Below are 18,494 nucleotides of genomic sequence, written 5' to 3' on the forward strand. Positions count from 1 at the left end.
TCCAGGCCCCCGGGCACAGTACAGGGCAGCCGGCCAACCTCAACACCACAATCTCCAGGCCCCCGGGCACAATACAGGGCAGCCGGCCAACCTCAACACCACAATCTCCAGGCCCCCGGGCACAGTACAGGGCAGCAGGCCAACCTCAACACCACAATCTCCAGGCCCCACCAAAGGGCAGACAGACCCCCTTGCGCGTGCTGGACTCCCTCGCCACGGACAGGCCGGCGATTTCAGCTCAAGAGGCGCAGATCAAACTGAGCTTCGCCTTCCGCTGATTGCTCATCACTACAAGAACCCAACCGCATAAGATACTGCAAAACTGAGCCCCCCCAGAAAGAGAAGCAGCCTGGTTTCTGATGCGTTTTCCCTGGACAGCAGGCTGATGCACCAGCTCTTCACCACAAGCACCCCCAGCGAGTACAGCAGGGGCTTCAGGACTCCATTAACCCTGCTCCTGGACAACCAGTCCTTCCCCTCTCTCTCTCTCCTGCGGAGCAGCAGGCCAGAGCCGGGGAGTCGGGTTACAGGGCAGAACAGTCCGACCGGTTCAGGGAGAGAGAGAACGAGAGGCACACAGCGTCCAGGACACGTTGCAATGGCCAGCGCGGCCCTCCTAGGACAGCGGCGGTGTTCCCAGAAATCTGGGAAGGGCCCAGTCTGGCACCTTCGCACCAGCCCCCTCCCCGGGTGAGCAGTGCGGTTCGAAAAGGTGCCAGGACCACCGGCGGGCACACAGTGTGTGTGATACCAGGGTACCAGGGCACAAGACTCACCTGTCTGGGATACCAGCTCGCCGGGGTACGAGTGGGCACAAGGCTCACCTGTCTGGGATACCAGCTCGCCAGGGTACGAGTGGGCACAAGGCTCACCTGTCTGGGATACCAGCTCGCCGGGGTACGAGTGGGCACAAGACTCACCTGCCTGTGTGATACCAGCCCGCCAGGGTACGAGTGGGCACAAGGCTCACCTGCCGGTGCGATACCAGCCCGCCAGGGTGCCAGTCACAGGGCCCAGTGCCCTGAGAGAGTGGGCCGCGTGAGAGTGAAGACGAGACCGGTTCTCCCGGCTGCACAACTGTGCCGCGTCTCCTGGGGGCCCCGAGGTGCCGTTAAAAATAAACCCGGCACAGGGCTAAAAACGCAACCGCTGCTAAGAGCAAGAGACCCGGTTTCCAGAAACAGGACGGGGAGCAGCGCAGGCCGTCTGCCGGGGCGGGGGAGACCCCGAGACCCCGGCAGGCCGCTCACCGGAGCGGGGCCCCCCCTCTCGCCCACAGAGCGGCTGCACATGCTAGGGCACAGACTCGACCTGCGCTACGTGCCGTCGGGGACAGAGGCCGCCCCGCCGCGGGAAAAAAAAAACAAACTTCCCCAGCTACTGGGCCAGCGCATGACCCCCACCTGCCCTGCTCCATATTAGTCAGTCCCACAGCAGCACGGCGCGGGATAAATATAGGCCCAAGCTCCGGGGGGAGTGCAGGCGTGCAGGAGAACGGCCCGGCTGCCCCGCAGAGGTAAACGGAGAAGCCCTGGAAAGCAGACGGGACTTTCTCAGCAGCCAGGGGGGGCTGGGTTATTCTGGGCCACGCGAGCCGGCCTCCCATTGGAGGAGCCCGCGGCCTCCGCCGGCCAATCAGGGGAGCCGCTCGGGGGTGGAGGAGGGGCGCCCTGCCGCAGGGGGGAGAAGATAAGAGAGATCACTTTATTGGCCATATAAAGTTTTGTTGCATTAGGAATTGTCCTTTCTCATTCCCCAGCTTGCTCTCCATGAGACACACAGACAGGGAGAGAAGCTGGGGGTCAGAGCACAGGGTCAGCCATTTATACAGCACCCCTGGAGCAGTTGGGGTGAAGGGCCTTGCTCAGGGGCCCAACGGAGTAGGATTCCTCTGCCGGCCGTGGGATTCAAACCGGCAACCTCCCAGCCACAGGCGCAGATCCTGAGCCACAGAGCCACTGCTCTGCCACAAGGGGTACAGAGCGGGACACAGCCTCCCGGGCCTGCAGTGACAAAGCCTTCAGGAGACATGTACCACCTGACCACAGTGGTGGGGGGGGGTTCATAATGGATAATTGCATTAAAAGTGATGGGCGCCCGTGACGTTTATTTACAAGGCCCTGAACGTCCCCCATATAAGGAGCCTTTCTTTCCATCCTCTCATTACCTCAACTTCCGAGCCCCTCATCAGCAGGTGACGATACAGAGCTGGGACCGGGGTCAGGCCCGATCACGGCGCAGGGTGGACCCGGGTCAGCGCCAGCGCCGAGCCAGGGGTGGGGAACGAGCTCCGAGCTCTTCCGCTGAATTTCCTCGGCTCTCCTGATCAAAGGCGCCGTCTTCCCTCGAAACCCGCAGCTCAGTTCGGGGGGGGGGAGGACCTTATCGGTTCAAAAGCAAGGTGCGAACGGCAGCTCTTCCTGCTGCAGGCTGTGACGGTGGCGCTGAGCGACCTGAGGGTCCAAGGTTCGGCCAAGCCCCCCCCCCCAGCACACAGCATGGCCTTCAGAAGGCCTCCGAGCCAGGACAGGGGGCCGACAGAGTACTGCGGGTTGTTAGGACTGGTGGCCGCGTGCCCGCTGTGTTTGAGGAAGGCGGGCAGGGCTCATTTGCATGCGGGCAGGTAAGAGGAAGGCCGGAGTTCTGCAGAACCCACACTTCCCGAAAGCCAGGTGGTGTTTACAGGAGTCACATGTCCTCCAGGCCACACAAACACAGCCCTGCTGCCAGCTCGCGGGAGGGAGCGTCCCCACATGGCCAGGAGATCCACACGGAGCGAGAGGCCACACACACAAGCCCCCAGACCCGGGCCGATCCGGGCTGAACCGAGCGGCACTGAGCCTCCAGTTCAGGGAGATCCTGCGGTCCAGGGGGCCGAGGCTGACCGGCCCATCGCTGGCCTCTCAGCCCAGACAGGGGGGGGCTCTCTGCTCCAGCTCAGGTCAAGCAGTGAGGGCTGGGCTGTGCGCGAGCGATCGGGGTCCTGCGGTGCCCGGCGGGCACACGAGGGGCGCGACAGCAAGCCTCCCTCCCCGCTGCCCCCCGAACGGGCCCGGAGGTCTCGGGGCTCAGACTGGTCTCCAGCACCTGCGCCGAGAGCAGAGTCACGCAGGTCTAACTGCTGCATCCCCTCGAGTCTGCTAACCAGGGGAGCAGCTCCCGGGCACAAACACCAACCCCCCCACCCCCTCCCTGCACGCTGACGCACACGGCGCCACCATCTCCACGGCGACACCCACCGATTTGCATATCAACACAAACAAACTCCAGCCAGGCATGCCGGCGGAGATGCGCACCTGGAAGCGCCGACCGGCCCACCCCGTTCGGAACGCCCCCACCTCGTTACCTCCTCCGGGGGGGGGGGGGGGGGGAGCTGGGGTCCCCCCGACAGCCTGACACCCCCTCTCCCTGAGCCCCACTCTGCCCCCCCCCCGGCGCCCTGGCGGCCCCGTCCCGGAGGGGGTCACTGTCTTACGGCAGGGCGCCCCCTCCTCACTGGGGGTACCCCGGCTAGCTAGTCCGACCGCTGGAGTTCGCTCTGCGCTCGGAACTCGCGCCACATCCCACTCGCAGCAACCAAAGCAAAGTCCTGGGCGCCACGGGCCACTGGCTCTGCAGAGAATCAGCTCCTGACTGAGATTACAGCCCTGTGGCCCCGGGTCAGCGGCGCTCAGAAACCCACTGCAGACCAGTCAGCTCACGGCGCAAGAACGACCCCTCTCGAGAAACCCGCAGTGTGTGGTTTTGGACCGGGCACGTTCGTGTGGCGGAAATATTCATGTCGTGAGCGGGACTACGGGTCTTCCCGGACCCTCGCTGGGCCCAGGTTCACTTTCGGCCGCATCTCCCGTGACCACTCGCCGCTCCTCGCGCAGCGCGGACACGGCCGTGGAAGGGTGTCCACGCAGGCGGGCGCGTGGCTGTGTTGACGCGAACACAGTCACGCCGCCCGCCAGGCGAGTTCCGTGAAGTGCCCCCGGACGGCGGCCACGACCCGAGAGCGCAGCGGCGAGGGCGGGCGGTCTTGTTCCGGCCCCAACGCGATCCGCGCATCGGGATTCAGCCCGGCGGAGCCTCCTGGTTCGGAAAAGGCTGTTGGCGAAGCTGTATCGCCTTTGCAACAGCGGTGTCGACAGTAAACTCTCTCGCAAGAACAGGACTCGAGGTTTGGGAACACAGAAAAAACAATCACTCATCAGCTGTTCCGGAGTTCCGGAGCGGAAGCCTCAGTACACGCGTGTTCCCGCAAAGACCGGTCTTGCGTAAGACCCTGCCGGCTCCCAGCCCGCTCTCAGCCCGCTCCCTGCCGGCTCTCTGCCCGCTCCCCGCCGGCTCTCGCTCTGGAGAGCGAGGGGAACTCCGGCTGAGCCTGAGAGGCGCCGCCGGTATCGTTTCCACACCAACTGGCCCCAACTTTCCCCAAACACAACAAAGTTAACCAGCCTACACCGGACAGGAAGCTTCCCGAGTCTTACACCCGGGTCTCAGCGGACCGCCGGGAATATTCATCTCCCACCTCAACTCGCTCTCCCCGGCGAGCTCCACACTCCCGCCTGGGCTCGTCTCCGACCAGAGCCGCTACAGCGCCCCACACGCACCCTCACCGGACCCACTGCAGGTACTCACAGCTGGTTGATCTTGTTTTGAGAAATCACGGCGTTTTCAGAGAAGTAGGGCATCATCTTCGCCCCGCAACAGGCGCACACGGAGCCGGCCGCTGAGCTCCCCCCTGCGGGCAGGGCGCCGAGGGTCATCGGGGCGACCCCCGGGGCAACAACCGCCGCCGGGCCCTCAGATCGCGCCGCTCATGGTGTCCCCAGCACACGGAGCGGCAGCAGCAGCTCAGAGCTGCGCCGGGACAAGAACCGGGATCGGTCCGGGTCCGACCAGACAAAAGAGAGACTCTTCCTCCTGCGGTGCCAGACCTCCTCCGCTTCCTGCTGACGAAAGATTTCCCAGGGACAATCCAGGAAGCCGTAAAGACCTGGAGCGGAACACGACCTTCCGGGGGTCCCACAAAAAAAAAACCTCCCAAATCCACTCGCGAAACAGTGGCCGAGCCCGTGGGCTGGGTGTCTGCGAGACGCGCTGTCCCGTCCCCGCGACTGACCGGACTCTGCCGGGGCTCCTGGCGAGCTCGCGAGCTCCTCTCTCCGCCCGCGGCACCGCGGGGCGGGGCCTGCGCCTACACGTGCTCCGGCCGGGGCCCCGCCGGGGGGGGGGCGCGACGTCCAACAGCGAAAGTCTGTGTTGTGCAGCCACGCACGCTGGCTCTCCGTGAAGTGAGACAAATGAATGAACAGCACCGTACATTTGTCTGAACACGACCGAAACGGGCTTCTAACGTTTAAGTGTTTTCCAAGCGGGGGGGGGTGATCCCACTGATTCCTCTCTTCCTGGGTCGTCCTGTTCATTGAGAGTCCTGCTGCAGGGCCTTGACACACGATTCCAGAACCTTGTTTAGGGATGAAGCTCAATCCCAAAGACCCGCATCCCAGCGTCTCCTCCCTCGCCCCACACCGACCTCTCTGGATCTCCCGCGGCACCATCGCAGCCTGGCCCTGAGAGCCACTGCAGCCCCACACCCGCAACATCGCCACACGACACGGCAACACCACATCGCAGCACAGCTTCGCAGGTCAGAAACGAGTACGCAACATCTCAACACATCACCGCTGTGGAGCTGCACACCCTGCACTCCTGGACAGCACACCAGGGCTACTGAGCGTCTCCAGCCCAGACACAGGGGCTCGGAGGGGCCCGGGACAGTCCAGACAGAGGGACTGAGGACGGTCCAGACAGAGGGGCCCGGGACAGTCCAGACACAGGGGCTCGGAGGGGCCCGGGACAGTCCAGACACAGGGGCTCGGACAGAGGGACTGAGGACGGTCCAGACAGAGGGGCCCAGGACGGTCCAGACAGAGGGGCCCAGGACAGTCCAGACAGAGGGACCGAGGACGGTCCAGACAGAGGGGCCCAGGACGGTCCAGACAGAGGGGCCCAGGACGGTCCAGACAGAGGGACTGAGGACGGTCCAGACAGAGGGGCCTGGGACAGTCCTGGCAGAGGGACTGAGGACAGTCCAGACAGAGGGACTGAGGACAGTACAGACAGAGGGGCCTGGGGCAGTCCAGACAGAGGGACTGAGGACAAAGAGCTTGTAGAAATCATCAGCGTCTGCCCCCGGTACAGCAGAGTTCTCCTGCCCCCCAGAGAGACAGCCTGTCACTCGTCTAGGACAGAAAGCCACTTTCAGGTGACGAAGAGGCCAGAATCCAATTAAAAGGACAGTTAATCAATTCCAAGGAGGTGCTGAGAGACTTCATCAGCGGTAGACGCCATCAGTAAGCGGCTGTTAATCCCAGCAGTGTGTCAAGCAGGAGAGGCACTGTGTCCCCTCCAGGGATCAACACCTCCAGGGGGGAGACCAACTCCCCCCCCCAGGACCAGCAGAGCAGCTCCTCCTGCCCCCCCAGGAGGGCGCTGGCTCGCCTGTGCGTCTGCCCGGCTCTCCTGACCCGCTGGCGGCGGCGCCCCCTGCTGCCCAGGTCCAGTCACAGCGGGTCGGGTCTGCGCCCCGGCGCACACTTCTGCTTTCGCAAACAGGAACAGCTGTGCCCCACACTTCCCTGCTCACAAGCTTAGCAGGTTGAGAAAGGTTTTATCTTGTTTTTCTCGGATGTTGTGTTAGTAATTATTTTTAGTTCCTGTTTTGCAATGGTTTCCTTCTTGCAACACCCTTTGAAGTGCACTGGGGCTGCTGAGCCTCCCAGCACCCCCTGTTTCCCCCCTCTACCCAAGCCCAGGGCCCAGCTGTTGCTGTACTGCAATGTACCACAACAAGACGGGCAGGTCCGAATGTGACCGAGCGCAGGAGACAATCTTGTGACAGACTCAATGACACAGACCCTGGCGCTGGGCACGCACATGCACACTGCTCTGCAACAGGAGGCAATACATGTTTTCATTCACTCAGAGACCGCAGACCACAGCTCACAGAAACTTTCAATACGCCCTTCCGAATCTCGAAGACAGCAGAGAGAGGCAGTGTGGGCTTGTGGTTAGAGCTGAGGCACTGGGAGAGAGGCAGTGTGGACTAGTGGTTAGAGCTGAGGCACTGGGAGAGAGGCAGTATGGGCTAGTGGTTAGAGCTGAGGCACTGGGAGAGGGGCAGTGTGGGCTAGTGGTTAGAGCTGAGGCACTGGGAGAGAGGCAGTATGGGCTAGTGGTTAGAGCTGAGGCACTGGGAGAGAGGCAGTGTGGGCTAGTGGTTAGAGCTGAGGCACTGGGAGAGAGGCAGTGTGGGCTAGTGGTTAGAGCTGAGGCACTGGGAGAGAGGCAGTATGGGCTAGTGGTTAGAGCTGAGGCAGTGGGGGAGAGGCAGTGTGGGCTAGTGGTTAGAGCTGAGGCAGTGGGGGAGAGGCAGTGTGGGCTAGTGGTTAGAGCTGAGGCACTGGGAGAGAGGCAGTATGGGCTAGTGGTTAGAGCTGAGGCAGTGGGGGAGAGGCAGTGTATGTTAATGGTTAGAGCTGAGGCACTGGGAGAGAGGGAGGGAGGCTGTCGGAGTAAATGGAAAGACTGACACAGAGGCTCGGCACTGAATAAGCAGCAATCTTTGCCTGCGCCAGGGGCCAGGTGAGACGCTGGTATTTCCGATCAATCTCTCACCTGCACGAGCAGCATGGTGCTGAGTGATACCTCTGCCTCATCGGTTGACTGTCATGACAGGCCTGCGGTTCCCAGTGCACAGCCTGGTATTAGTGGGGCCAGGCCCAGGGTATGACTATGTCACTCCCTCCTAGACTAGTTCTTCCAGTCAGCACAGCAACTCACTACAGAGTCAGGTGTGTCTCTGTCTCTTGAAATCTGGGTCACGAAGGGAATTACAGTCTTCTGTCAGCGCAAAGAACCGCCTTTCCTGCCCAGAAACGGGCTCCGTGACACAGCTGCCGCACAGATGGGCCAACAGCCAGCGGGGCTGCTGGGACTGCAGGGGCTGCTGGGACTGCAGGCCCGTGATCACCAGGCACAGGCGCTGAGGAGCCACAGACAGGAGGTCAGGAAAGGAGAGGTGAAAAACAAAGAGCAGGGCAGGCCGGCGAGAGGAGGAGGAATGAGGGTGAGGGGCACGCTGGAACGGGTCTGTGCAGGACGTCCAGGGATCAGGGGGGAGTCACATCACCACCCTTGAGCTTCCTGATGGAACCTGCATGCGTTTCAACTCAGTCCTGTACTGTACTGCCATACCATGATATACTGATATACATGATATGCCAGCAGCTAGATCACCCTGCAACTCACAACTGGCAGCCCACTGAAGCTCAGCAGGTGTGAGCCTGGTCAGCACCTGGATGGGAGACCTCCTGGGAGAAACTAAGGTTGCTGCTGGAAGAGGTGTTATTGGGGCCAGTAGGGGGCGCTCAACCTGCGGTCCATGTGGGTCCTAATTCCCCAGTATAGTGATGGAGGACACTATACTGTAAAAAGCCGGCCTCCTTCGGATGAGACGGAAAACTGAGGTCCTGACTCTCTGTGGTCATTAAAAATCCCAGGGCGTTTCTTGAAAAGAGTAGGGGTGTAACCCTGGTGTCCTGGCCAAATTTCCCATTGGCCTTTACCGATCATGGCCTCCTAATAATCCCCATCTCTGAACTGGCTTCATCACTCTGCTCTCCTCCCCACTGAGAGCTGGTGTGTGGGGGAGAGGACTGGTGCATCATCCAGGTGGGGCTGCACACTGGTGGGGGTGGAGGGGATCCCCATTACCTGTAAAGCGCTTTGAGTGGAGTGTCCAGAAAAGTGCTATATAAGTGTAGGGAATTATTAACACCACACCACACTGTCATATAATCTTTGCTGTCCGCCCTGTCTTTCTCACAGCCGCAGAAGGCTCCAGAGCCGAAACGCCTCTTTCAGCCTGGAGTAAACCTATCACTTGTTCCCGGACGCGGCCCCATGTTGTTATTGCACACAGGCAGAGCAAATTCCCATGGCTACAAACATGAATAAGGGCTCGTTTTCTTTTTTAAAGCCCAAACACTGCTGTGCCAGGGCGTGAGTCATCTGCGCACAGCAGGTGTGTGACCTGCGTTTCCACCTGGGACGAGCCCCAGAGATCCCGAGGGGGGAGGGATATTTGCTCTCTGGCAAGAGCTGAGTCAGGATGCAACCCTAGCAGGAGCTCTCCCTTAATAGTCAGCGTTGCGTGGGTTAGGAAAGGAGCTATTATCTCTGAGCTATTATCTCAACAAAGGAACTCGGGACCGTCCCTGTCCACACCTTTCCACAGGATTCCCACCGCAAGCAGGCGTGGGTCATCTGCAGACCACGGAGTCCATGCAGCCCAGGGGTGCAGCGCACTCGACCTTCCTGACTGCCGAGCTGAGAGAAAGCTCGTTTCAGGACTGAGGCCCTCGTTCTGTAATTCTCCACAGCCTCCTCGCGCCTGCAGATGAGCAGACAGACATATTCCCAGCAAACCCTGCATGCTCCTTCTCGCCCTGCTGAAGGCCTCGGTCTTCTTTCTTCCTTGCTCTGCCTGCACGCGTCACTCCGCCACACTTCCACAGCGACTGAGCTCCTACAGCCAGGGACTTTCCTGCTGGCTGGGTGGACGCAGGTGGGGGGCGGAGCAGGGCCCCGGCTGACCAGGAAGTCTCCCAGCCCTCCACACAGTGGGTCAGAGACCGAGGAGACGCAGACGGCGCAGAAAACAGTCTGAGCAGAAACGTCCAACAGCTCCGTGAGTGTGCTCAGCCTGATGGGGAGTTTCTGAAAACATTGTTGTTCTAAAAAGCATGTGTCACTGTTCACGAGCCATTATTTGCTGAAAACATTTTGAGACTTTCTCTTACTAGATTCATCTGTAAAGATAAACAGATATTCTCACCGGCGAGATCAGCAGGTCAAAACTGTGTCCACACCTCCCCCTGGTGGTTCAGGGAGGAGTCTGCAGTCTGTTAACAGGGTCCAATCCAAGTCACCAAATTCCCAGAGATTGCTGCTTACAGGCATTTCTCACTGGTGCCTCACTGCTCATGTTGTATCTGACCTCAAGTAAATTCAACATGGTCTTTACTGAATTCCCCCTTGCCCAGGGCGCAGCTCTGATCAACCCACCTCCTGCACCCCGATCTCTTCAGTTCTGGGGTTTGGCACTCAGTGTGCACAGGAAGCGAAACCCTGCCCATACAGCCTAGGGGAAGTGAGAAAAATCACAGACAAGTCCTGCTCACTTGTAGAGCTGCAGACAGAGCACAGGGCCAGTTCCAGACATCCCCTCTCACACAGTGAGACGCCACCGCACAGACTACCCAGGGGCATTCTGGGAATTCTAGCAGACGTCAGAGCAGCTCCACTGCGTTTAACAAGAGCAGAGGTTGGTCGCACGAGGCATCCACAGTCGTGAATATTTCCATTGTGCCCTCACCAGAGCAGTCCCGTCAGTGTGGTCAACTGCACTGGAGGATCACATCGGGGGAAAAATACAGGGAAAATCCACAGTGCCTTTCCGTGGAACTGCTCAACCCCACTCGGCTGATCACAAGCATTCCTCCACCGCCACAGTGGGCGAAATCACGAGCACCCAGGGCAGGCCACACACCTGCAGCGTGCAAAGACAAAGCTTCAGGACAAGGAGGGGGGTGGGTACAGGCTCACTAGCAGGCCACTCAGGGCAGAGAGATGAAAAGACCAACAAGGTGCTGGGGAATCAGTGATCAACAGAACTGAAATTATCTTACCCTAAGGAGGCCTCCTTTAGGCAGCAGCCATATCATGCTACAACTCACAACTGGCAGCCCCTTGATGCTCAGCAGGTGTGAGCCTGGTCAGTACCTGGATGGGAGACTCCTGGGAAAAACTAAGATTTCTGCTGGAAGAGGTGTTAGTGGGGCCAGCGGGGGGCGCTCACCCTGCAGTCTGCGTGGGTCCTAATGCCCCAGTATACTAACGGGGAAACAATACTGTATTAATAACAACATTTATTATTATTGTTGTAATTAATATTAATAGATATTATTAATAATAACATTATTATTATTCAAAGCCACAGAGCTAGCTAAGTAGGAGTCTAAAGGACAGACAAGCTGCCGGATCTGCCACTCTTTAGTCTCTGTAGCAATCCACTGGCGTCCTGTCCAGGGTGAAGACACATCAGCTCTTACAGGACAGCCTGGTCACCGGAGATGGACGGGTCACTTTCACCTGCCGGCTTGACAGCCAGCACAAAATCAACTGGATAACCGCCCCCCCCTCCCCACTGCCGCCAATCGGTCAAGCAGAATAGCTCCGAGTCAGCCCGATCAGAATAACCCAATCTGGTCAACAACAGCGCCCTCTGTGGGGGACTAGCTGGATCTGGGCTGCAGTTTTAGTTCACTGACACATCCTGTGTCCTGAGAATTACGACGAGGAGCCACAGCCCTGTCCTGAGTGTTGGAAGAGATATTTTAGTAACACAAAGAGCATCTCTGATTCCCTGTACAGCTGGTGCAAAACCTTCGAGCCCTGCAGAGTTACTAATCTCTTACGTTATTAGAGATTATTATACCAAACAGCGTTCAATAAAGACCTTGATCTTTCCTCAGCCTGAGGTGAGTCATCAGTTTCCTCTTGACAGTGGCGCAGACCGGGTTCGAGCGCCCCTGGGCTCGTGTTCCCTCCCTCTTAGGGGTGGTGTAAGACCAAGAAGCCCTCGAACCCAGTCAGTGCTGTCTAACGCATCCCCACCGAGCAGTCACCAACGCGCCTTGAACTTGTCGCATTCAGAACACTTCCCAGAGACAGACCTTGATCTTGCTTTTCAGTCTCAACCAAACGATGCAGCAGATGGAGCAAGAACAGGCTGCGCAGTCAGCTGCGCGGAGAGAGCAGGCAGCGCAGACTGCTGCACAGTGAAAGCAGGCAGCGCAGTCAACAACACAAGCAATGTGACAAGAGGTTCTGAACTGACCTCCTGGGCTGGGAGCGCCGCTCCTCTTCACCGCTGTCAGCCTCCTGGGGAGAAACAGAGTCAGCCGTCAGGCAGATTCCCAATCATAGTGCTTGCAGTAACAACACAGTGCTCTTCACACAGAGCGCAGACCAGCTGCACACCAGTTTTTCTGGGTGACCTCAGAGCCTGTTTTGGTGGCTACACTGCCAATACCTCCCAAACCACAGAGATGATGTAATGGAGATGAGTTACTGCAGATAAAGCTCATACAGAGTACTGATCCTGGGATTCTGTAGCCTGGAGTCAGGAAGCTCTGAGAACCCGATGACAGAAAGTGCACTTGAAGCATGAAGCATGCTGATCCAGTGCAGGGCAGACGTGACTCTGAATACTGTAGCCGACATAAGTACACATTCCCATAAAACCCACATACCGTATCAACAATGCAGCAGGTATGTTCAGCACAGAAACTACACAGATTTATCGCAGTAATCTGAAACAAACGTTATTGGTGATGGCGCCTTCCGACAAGCGCAGATGTTTGAATGTTTGCTTGACTGACGGTATTTCACCCTGAGGCAGCATGCAAGTCCATTTCCCCGGCAAACGATGAAATCTTTCAACACTGGTATCAGGTATTATTTCTTCTTCCTAGTAGCCCTGGTCACTGGCAGCCCCTCTGCGCCAGTACCAGTGGATCAGGAGACTGGTCTCGCCTCTGACCAGTACCAGCGGATCAGGAGACTGGTCTCCCCTCTGACCAGCGCCTGAGTCAGTACCAGCGGATCAGGAGACTGGTCTCACCTCTGACCAGCACCAGTACCAGCGGATCAGGAGACTGGTCTCGCCTCTGACCAGCGCCAGTACCAGTGGGTCAGGAGACTGGTCTCGCCTCTGACCAGTACCAGTACCAGCGGATCAGGAGACTGGTCTCACCTCTGACCAGCACCAGGGACAGTACCAGTGCATCAGGAGACTGGTCTCACCTCCGACCTGCGCCAGTGGGTCAGCAGACTGGTCTCACCTCTGACCAGTGCCAGAACCAGCAGATCAGAAGACTGGTCTCACCTCTGACCAGTGCCAGTACCAGCGGATCAGGAGACTGGTCTCGCCTCTGACCAGCACCAGTACCAGCGGATCAGGAGACTGGTCTCGCCTCCGACCAGCGCCAGTACCAGCGGGTCAGGAGACTGGTCTCGCCTCTGACCAGCACCAGTACCAGCGGATCAGGAGACTGGTCTCGCCTCCGACCAGCGGGTCAGGAGACTGGTCTCACCTCTGACCAGCGCCAGTACCAGCGGGTCAGGAGACTGGTCTCACCTCTGACCAGCGCCAGTACCAGCGGGTCAGGAGACTGGTCTCACCTCTGACCAGCTCCAACGGGTCAGCGCCTGTGGGTTGTATGGCCCATCTCAGGGCACATTACCATGAAGTCAAAGAGCTGACACAAAAACTAAAAACACAATGGCTGTATCAGAATTTGTAATCAGAATTCCACTTCCTTTTAAAAAGCGGATGTGTAGTAAAGTGTACTGTTCAGGTCACTAAAGGGGAATTTGCACTTCACTAGTTTCAAATAAAAACTGTCTCAGTGCACATGTTGGTCGTGGTGGTGGGAGGGTGCTGGAGGCAACTGTGGTCACAAAATATTTCCCTGGTGGCCTTATTTTGAGACTGTCCCTAACAAAAAGAGCCACAAGGGGGCAGTATGAGCCCATGTTCTCCAAGGCAGCTGCAGATGGTGTATGAATATTAATGAACAGATCTCTGACCTGTGCCACCTCACCCAGAGCGGAGCAGGGCAGGAATTACACAGCCCACCCAGACAGGAGGATTATCTGTGTCCGCGCAGACACACACACTTGGGCTTGTGTTCAGACACATCTCCGTGCGCATCAGCCCCTCTCAGTCTCCCTCCTCGCGTCTCCTTGTAGTTGTGTATTCCTCTCTGTCTGTCTTTCTCCCGTCTCTCTGCAGGATCCCCAGCTGCAGCTCTGTGTTGTGCTGAATGTGCCCTCCTTTCTCTGGAGGCCTGTTTACACCACAGCACTGCCCAGCACATCCATCATCAATAGGCACACACACACACACTCATTCACTCGTCGCACACACACTCACACTCTCGCACTCACTCGCACACATTCACACACACACACACACTCTCGCACTCACTCGCACACATTCACACACACACACACACACTCTCGCACACATTCACACACACACTCTCGCACTCACTCGCACACATTCACACACACACTCTCGCACATACTCACTCGCACACATTCACACACACACTCGCACTCACCCGCACACATTCACACACACACTTGCACTCACTCGCACACACACACTCTCGCACATACTCACTCGCACACATTCACACACACACTCGCACTCACGCGCACACACACACACTCTCGCACATACTCGCTCGCACACATTCACACACACACTCGCACTCACTCCCACTTGCACTCATACACACTCACACTTGTACTGACTCGCACACACTCACACACACTCACTCACTCTAATCTCCTCAGCAGTGCACAGACAATCCTGCTCAGCACACTTTCTCCACAGGGATGAAGGCCCCACCCCCAGCTGTAATCTGGACCCTGAGACAGTCGTGCCTCCTGAGATCGCTATCGACGATCTCGAACGTGTGTGATGAGGAAGGGGCGCGTGTGCAAGTGAGACTGGCAGGACCTGCTCTGACTTGCCGCCACTAACGCATCTTCTCTGTACAAGCCAGTTTCCATGGTTACTGCAGCACGGGTGTGATGGGGGGGGGGAGGGGGGGGTCTCAGCCAATCACTGGCGACCCCGAGGCTGCTGCTAGGCAGAGCCTGCGTGTCGGCCTGCAGAGGGCCGAGCACAGCTCTGTCCGGTGCGTCTGTGGTGACTGACCAGCACCATCTCTCTGATGGCCTTGCCACTTGTGCACTGTGGCTCTCGTTCGCCCCCGGAATCGGCTCCACACTTTGAAAACACGTTTCTTGAATCTCAGAAGGGGGCGATAAAGTGCCAGTGAGCCCCCGAGGACAGGGCTCGACCTGAGCGATGTCCTCCCTCGCGCCCCATACTGCGGGGATTGTGGGTGGGATTGTCCCCCGAGGACAGGGCTCGACCTGAGCGATGTCCTCCCTCGCGCCCCATACTGCGGGGATTGTGGGATTGACCCCCGAGGACAGGGCTCGACCTGAGCGATGTCCTCCCTCGCGCCCCATACTGCGGGGATTGTGGGATTGACCCCCGAGGACAGGGCTCGACCTGAGCGATGCCCTCCCTCGCGCCCCATACTGCGGGGATTGTGGGATTGACCCCCGAGGACAGGGCTCGACCTGAGCGATGTCCTACCTTGTGCCCTATACTGGGGGGATTGTGGGATTGACATGGCGCGACCTGAGCGATTGTGGGGATTGTGGGATTGTGCCAGTGACTGAATACACCTGGTGGGCTATTCAGACACTTCACTCTCCTTCCTACCCCACAGAACCAGATGTAATTGAAGAACGAACTACGAGCGGGGTGATGCGGGTCTGGGAGGTTGTGCTCGTGTGTGGCGCAGGAGCTGGCTGGTCTCAGCCCTGCAGGGTCAGCGGAGGTGCAGCTGCAGCAGCTCAGGCCTGGGAGAGCGAGAGCAGACGTGTGGGTTGCGTCTCCTGGGAAGCTGACACAGATCTGGATCTGCGCAGCTCAGTGCTGCAGGCACCTCACAAGACGCCTCATGTGGGCTCCACGCTGGGGTCACATGGCGGGCAGCTGCTCTCTCCCCCCCCCCCCTTAAAAGCTCAGCCACAGCAGCACCAGCTCCCAGCCGGGCTGGACCCCCTGTCGCCGGCAACCATCCTCGTCGCGAACTCATTCGGGCCGACAGCTGCAGCGGGACGCTCCTCCGGCAGAACCCCTGGACTCGGACGCTCTGACCCCCAGCTTCTCTCCCTGTCTGTGTGTCTCATGGAGAGCAAGCTGGGGTATGCAAAAGGACAAATTCCTAATGCAAGAAATTGTATATGGTCAAAACAAACCCAGACATTTTACTAAATTCATTAAAAATAAAAAACAAAACATATTGAAATCCCCCCCACCCCAGAGTTGATACTTGGTAAGACCACCTTGGCAGCAATTACAGCTGCGAGTTTCTTTGGGTAGGTCTCTATCAGGCAATTTTTAACTCATTCCACAGACTTAGTCGATAGACTTTCTATAGGCACTGTATCTCAGGGGTATTAGGCGAACACACTGTAACCGGTACATTTAGGTGCATCCAGGTGGGGCTGCACACTGGTGGTGGTGGAGGGGATCCCCATTACCTGTAAAGTGCTTTGAGTGGAGTGTCCAGAAAAGCGCTATATAAGTGTAAGCTATTATTATTATTATTATTATTATTATTATTATTTAGAAAACGGGCTCACTCGGGTCTGGGGGTTTTATCTAGAAATCTCCATATGCGGTGTCGGCGGTGAACGGGTCAGGGACAGAGCCCAGCCCAGCCCGGCCCGGAGCGGCGCAGACGAGCTCCGCTACCGCGGGGGGCTACAGGGCTACAGGGGGCCCTGGCCGCCAGTGACACTGCGGAAACGAGGGATTTTCTTGAGAAAGAGCAATTAAAAAAAAAAAACCTGAGCACAGAAAGGCGTAAGCGCAGGAAACCCAGGCAGAAATGAGAGACTGATGGCTTCCTGAGGGGAAGCCGGCGTCCTGTCACGGAGTCACCGCCGCGTCGCCCGGGCCGCTGAAGAACAAAGGCGGAAACCTGAGGGGCAGAGGGGCGGCCCTTTGTCTGCGCGCTCGGCGGAAGATGCCCTGTTGCACCGGCAACCGGAGCCGGAGACCGCGGAGAGCCTGAGGGCAGCACGGCCGCCGTCCGTCCGCACGGCTCGGGCGAGCCAAATACCGTGTTCCTGGAAAAGGACCCCCCTTTACGGCCAAACCCCACCCCGAACACACATCCGAGAGCACGAGCATCTCTGCCCAGATGTTCCACGGACCGCTGGTCAGTTCACGGTCACCAGCCCCGCACTGGGGCCGGACTGAGTGTCCACTTCTTCCAGGGACCCCAGGGGTCGCCGGACTGTCCGAGAACTGGACATAGGAGCAGCTGTACTGTCGCTATCGCACGCACTCTCAGTCCAGTTCCAGAGCTAACTCACTCATGCCACGCTTTGCATTTTTAATTAAACAAACATCTGAAATATTTTAAGTACTGGTTCTGAGAAAACATGGGTTTTCTAACTTCACGGAAAATGCTCGGTGTATTTACTACGACCAATACTAGATCTAGAATCCAATTTATATAGTATTCAGATAGGATATTGTTAACAATAATTACAAATGGCTTTGCTATTACAGCTCAGAAGAAAAGAAAATAGTCAAATATGAACTCTAGGAACATGCTTGTTGAGGGCCACAGTTTTGTAGCTATTTAACATGATCTGCTCTCACAAGGACAGTTCCGCGTGTCGGACACTGGGGGGGGGTTCTGGCGGCTGGGGAGGACGGGTTGCGTGGGGTCTCTCCTCTGAACCCCTGTCACAGTGACCCCAGCGCCCCACGTCTCACCTGGTTCTACCCCAGAGGCGACGTCATCCTGCTGCGTGACGTCACGCTCACACAGCGTCCTCCCCTGCCTCGCGCGGCGGCAGCGGCGGCTCTGATCACCGGTCTGCCTGATCGATAATCGATCCTCGCTGGGGCTGATCGATCGGGAGAGCGGGCCGGTTTGTTTACCGCGGGCTGCCGGGAGCGTGTGCCTCTCTCGACTTGAAGCCGCCCGGCTTTCGAAACAGCTAGGCTGTGCAAACCCGGTCCAGCCCGGAACCGTCCGAGCACCGAGCAGCGCCCACGCCAGAACCCGGTCTGCCGGGTCACACCATAAGACCCGAACAGTGATCAGCAATCAATAGAACAATCTTAAGGCTTTCGAAGCGACTTCCGAGTCCAGCTTCACACGCATGCGCGGCACGGCGGAGTCGGGGCACAATTTGGCGATCCCCGAGACACAAAACCAGCCAAAACCCACCCGGGACACGGCGAGCGGAGACACACTCACCGACACGCAGGGGCTCGAGGTGTTGCTGGGGGTGGGGGACCTCTGCACGGTGACTAGCGCCATTTAGGGGACGGCGGGCTCCCGGACCGACATGATTTCGGGGAGATACCCTCAGCTGCTCCGCTGTCCCTCGCCTGGGCTGCGGCAGACCTGCGGCGCGCATGCGTCCCCGGGGCTGTCAAACCGACGTTAACTCTTTGAGTCCCGGACAGAGCCGCTCAGAGCTGTTCCGCTCCAGGTCTGCTCTCCGTCCAGCTCTTGATACAGCGAACGCCAGGTATTTCGCAGTTTGGCTTCAGTGAAAATTAAAATAAACCTTATTTATCAATTTTTTAATCCTTCACTTTCCGTGTCGCCCAATTTGCACCTTTCAAGTCGGAGATGGAGGAGGTCTTCTGCTACAATCACTGCGGGAGCAAGCAGGTCTGTCTGAGAGCACAACGGGACACAGACTGGCCAGCGAGGTAATTGTATTGTACAAGTAATTGTATATGGCCAAGA

General features: G+C 58.2%; 1 protein-coding gene across 4 annotated transcripts in view; it reads right to left on the bottom strand.

The window, feature by feature from the left end:
- Positions 1–18,145, bottom strand: part of LOC102695500 (protein phosphatase Slingshot homolog 2) — a 29,770-nt gene extending 11,625 nt beyond the window's left edge. For 2 of the 4 annotated variants that reach the window (XM_069184407.1, XM_069184406.1), the window contains exons 1-2: positions 17,994–18,145; positions 11,954–11,997 (exon numbers count right to left, since the gene is read on the bottom strand). In XM_069184407.1, coding sequence (XP_069040508.1) covers positions 11,954–11,997; positions 17,994–18,056 — 107 coding nt within the window. In that variant the 5' untranslated portion in view covers positions 18,057–18,145. Of the gene's footprint in view, positions 1–4,626; positions 5,176–11,953; positions 11,998–17,993 lie in introns of those variants that run through there. The other 2 variants (XM_069184404.1, XM_069184403.1) reach the window with 1 other exon arrangement.
- Between the last annotated feature and the right edge of the window lie 349 nt (positions 18,146–18,494).

This window comes from Lepisosteus oculatus, chromosome 26 (assembly GCF_040954835.1).
Source record: "Lepisosteus oculatus isolate fLepOcu1 chromosome 26, fLepOcu1.hap2, whole genome shotgun sequence".
NCBI classification, from domain to species: domain Eukaryota; kingdom Metazoa; phylum Chordata; class Actinopteri; order Semionotiformes; family Lepisosteidae; genus Lepisosteus; species Lepisosteus oculatus.